Source organism: Cephus cinctus, unplaced genomic scaffold (genome assembly GCF_000341935.2).
Source record: "Cephus cinctus unplaced genomic scaffold, Ccin1 Ccin1_scaffold1343, whole genome shotgun sequence".
Classification (NCBI taxonomy): Eukaryota; Metazoa; Arthropoda; class Insecta; order Hymenoptera; family Cephidae; genus Cephus; species Cephus cinctus.
Window position 1 is genome coordinate 41,430 of NW_014333756.1, and position 3,360 is coordinate 44,789.

At 44.6% G+C, this 3,360-nt stretch overlaps 2 protein-coding genes across 10 annotated transcripts in view; both read left to right on the forward strand.

The window, feature by feature from the left end:
* The window catches only part of LOC107273018, a 1,008-nt gene extending 660 nt beyond the window's left edge, over positions 1-348 (forward strand). The window contains exon 2 of the mRNA XM_015750804.1: positions 150-348. Within this exon, the coding sequence (XP_015606290.1) occupies positions 150-199 (50 nt within the window). The 3' untranslated portion in view covers positions 200-348. The remainder of the gene's footprint in view (positions 1-149) is intronic.
* A 354-nt stretch (positions 349-702) lies between these two features.
* LOC107273014 overlaps positions 703-3,360 on the forward strand; it is a 57,888-nt gene continuing 55,230 nt past the window's right edge. For 8 of the 9 annotated variants that reach the window (XM_025090341.1, XM_025090342.1, XM_015750795.2 and 5 more), the window contains exons 1-2: positions 703-868; positions 941-2,897. In XM_025090341.1, the coding sequence (XP_024946109.1) occupies positions 959-2,897 (1,939 nt within the window). In that variant the 5' untranslated portion in view covers positions 703-868; positions 941-958. The remainder of the gene's footprint in view (positions 869-940; positions 2,898-3,360) is intronic. The other variant, XM_015750800.2, reaches the window with a different exon arrangement.

The following is a 3,360-nucleotide window of genomic DNA, read 5'->3' on the forward strand; positions in this document are numbered from 1 at the left end:
TTTTTTTTTTTTTTTTTTTTTTTTTTTTGGAAATACGTAAACCGACTTCGTACGATGATCCGTGGTCGTTCGATCGTCCAGTGGCAAAGCTGGGCATCGTTTCGACCTAAAGTTATCATCTTGTAATTTTCATTTTTGACGTCTTGCAGACCGTGAAAAAGAGGAGGGAAACCAGACAAATTTGGAAAAGCTGCAATAACCGGAGTGCATAGTGGGTACTCTCTTTTTTTGTGTGATTTAGTATATTTTATTTGGGAAGACAGTGTAATTTGTATGTAAAAGAAAAGGAATGTTTAGTTAGTAAAAATAAACGAAATGTAATTTCAATAAAAATACCTCCATACGATTGCTCGGTGTGTTGTACACAAATTTTTCTTATCCCCGTTCAACGTGGCGAGACTGGGTCGAAGGTCGTTCATAACGTATATAAAATTCCCTATAATACCAATTACGCGGTTTCTACTGATTCCCGTATGTCTTTTGGCAGCACTGGTTTCTTCGCACCGATCAAACGCAGCCCCACGTGCACAGGCTGACACGAAATATTTAATTAAACGTATAAATGATCGACGAATTTTCGTCCTATCCTCGATAAAGTATTAGCACGTTATTTACGTTCGTGAACGAACTAATTTTTGATTATCAATAAAACCTCGGTAAATTTTCAAAATGAACGCAGCCATATTCTACTCCGTACATACGTTACCGGTGACACGTTCCATTAAGCGTGTCTACAGTGTACAGATCGGTGCAGATTCCATGAAGAATTACATCGAAATACATTTTTCAAGAACTACGTAAAAATCAGCATCAACCGGAAGCACGAAGAGGACGTCGAGCAAGTTCACTTAATTCCAGGAGAAAAGTGGTACATATATAGTGAAAGCGTGGAATAATATTGGATGAAGAAATAATTTGGATACTTTTTTTTTTCCATCAGCGTTCAGTGGCTCCGGTAATGGCGGAAAGAAAAGCCGAGAGAGCAGACAAGTGCAGGACGCCGTTGACGGCCTCGCCGATTTCCTCGAGATGCGAAAGTGGTACGAGCACGCAGGTGCGGATGAAGGTCCTGAAGCTGGAGGAGAGGATGAGCCCGTCGATGGAGAGACTCATACAGCGTTTGAATGCCTGGGGTAAGCAGAGTCCAAGACGGGTGGAGCAGCCGGAGGAAACGGATGAAGAGGATGCTGCGAAGGTGGTCCAGGCGGATGCCCGTGAGAACCTTGAGTCACGTTTTTATTCGAGTCCTACGAAGGAGGCTGGGCACGTTAATGTCAGCAATGACCTTCTCAAGGTCATGCTTGAACGAGAACACCGGCATCTGTTTGGCCAGGTGTCACCTGGACCCTTGAGGCGGGGAATTCAAAAGTTACATACCAACAGTCCCATCACCAAGGAATTCTTCGAGGATCCGGTGGGGTCCGAGGATGAACTGGAGGAGACGGCTGTGGTACCTGGAGGAGATAAGTCCTTGGAGTGTATTCAAGTTCACGATGAGGAGGAGCCCGAGGACGTGTCCGTTCTGGAGAAGAGTCTTCGTGAAATATCTGAAGTCTTCTTCTTGCTCACTGCCACCAACAAGGCCAGGGCGGAAGCTGCCAAGGTCAGACCTGGTATGAGACGCCGTAGAAAGATCAGATCAGTTGGTAAGCTTGTAGCTAGTCCTGGCAAAGTTTCCGGTGAGGCTTCTGAGGACGACCCTGAGGTCGACCCTTTGGGTACCACCGAGACCGACCTCGGCGTCGTTTCCGACGCTTCGAATCTGGTCGTGGAAGACATCAGTCAGGATATTCTTATGGACGTTATAGATGAGAGATTAGGTGGGATCCTCTCGCCGATACAAAAGGACCTTATCAGCGAGAGCTACCTCAGGTTCCTCAAAGAGAATTCCGAGAGCAGTGATACCGCACTGAACAAGGACAACGAGACGGAGGAGGACTACGAGGAGGAGGATGAAACTGAATTTATGGGACTTTGTAAAAAAGCCTCAGAGTCCTGGACGAGAAGAAGATCTCAAAGTCTGTCCGACAATCACAACGACCTGGACCACGAAAAATTATCTGAAGATTCTAAATCTGGGGATGATCTGAGCAAGCTCACGTTGCAAGATCAGAAAAGGAAGTCGTTGTCGGAATCAGAATTGTACGTGAAGCCCAATAGAAGGTCGATGGACAATGATGATTCGGAGGATGACATCACGAACAACGAATACATAAAGAAACTAGATAAATCGAAATCCCTAGGAGAAGATCAGATCTTCAGTGCTCCAACACCTAAGAAATCATCCGCTCAATGTTCTCCGTCCTTATCAGCGACTTCTCCAGCCTCGGCAAAGGAGTCTAATCCGTCTTACATGACGTCATCCGAGTTTAATCAAAAATCCGATCAGCTACCAGCAGCGCCAATCGCTGCTGCGATCTCGCAAGAAGCATCCAGCCAATTCGTTTCATCAGGTACCAGGGGTACCAACAGGCAGAAAAAACGCGATGGGTTCACCACGTTGGAAATGAGCAGCGACAACCGCCTATCAAAATCCGAGGATTCGTCGTCCTGTAAACCACCGATTTCGAAATATCCGATATTGCAAAAATTATTGAAATCAAAATCGTCGTGTGCCCAAACCAACTTAGCAAGTTCGCTGGAAGATCCGGCCAATAATTTATCATCGAACAAGGTCGGAGACCTTGATTTAAGCAAGAAACTCAAAAAAATGTCTCCGAAATCAAAAAATTCCTCAAAACCGAGCGATCCTGTACAATCGTCAGGAGTGATAACAACGTCGGTTACGAAAAGACCAGAAAGACCAAGCGCAGTGCGGTACGTGCAGAGCGACCGGGAAATGGCGGGAAGGAAAAAAATTCAAATTCGTCCTCAAGTTTTCTTCTACAGACCATCAGGTATCGAAAGTGTGAAAGAAACACAAAAATGATGTTGCATAGTGAAACTCTTAAAGAAAAATCTGAAAATCAACCTAAATCCAAGATTACACAATTGACCTTTCTTATCAGTAACAACCACGTAATCTCTGTATATACACTCGTTATATATCTAGATTACAAAAAGATCCCCAGATTATCCCTAATACCCCATTAATCCATAAAGTAATAAGGCAAACGCGCTTGCGTTATTGATAAGGCAAATACATAAGAATCCCCCTTGCATACATACAGTCTTTCCACTTGCAACGTTAAGGCGCCGCCACATCAATATTTGCTCATCCACTCATAATTATCGTCGGCAGCCATCTTAAAGCCGAGTTTCTACAATGTTTCAATGACTTTAATCCCAAAAAGATTATTTCACCAAACCAAGAGACTACGAGCCACGCGAAACGTCGCACGAGTCAGGATCGATCCCCCC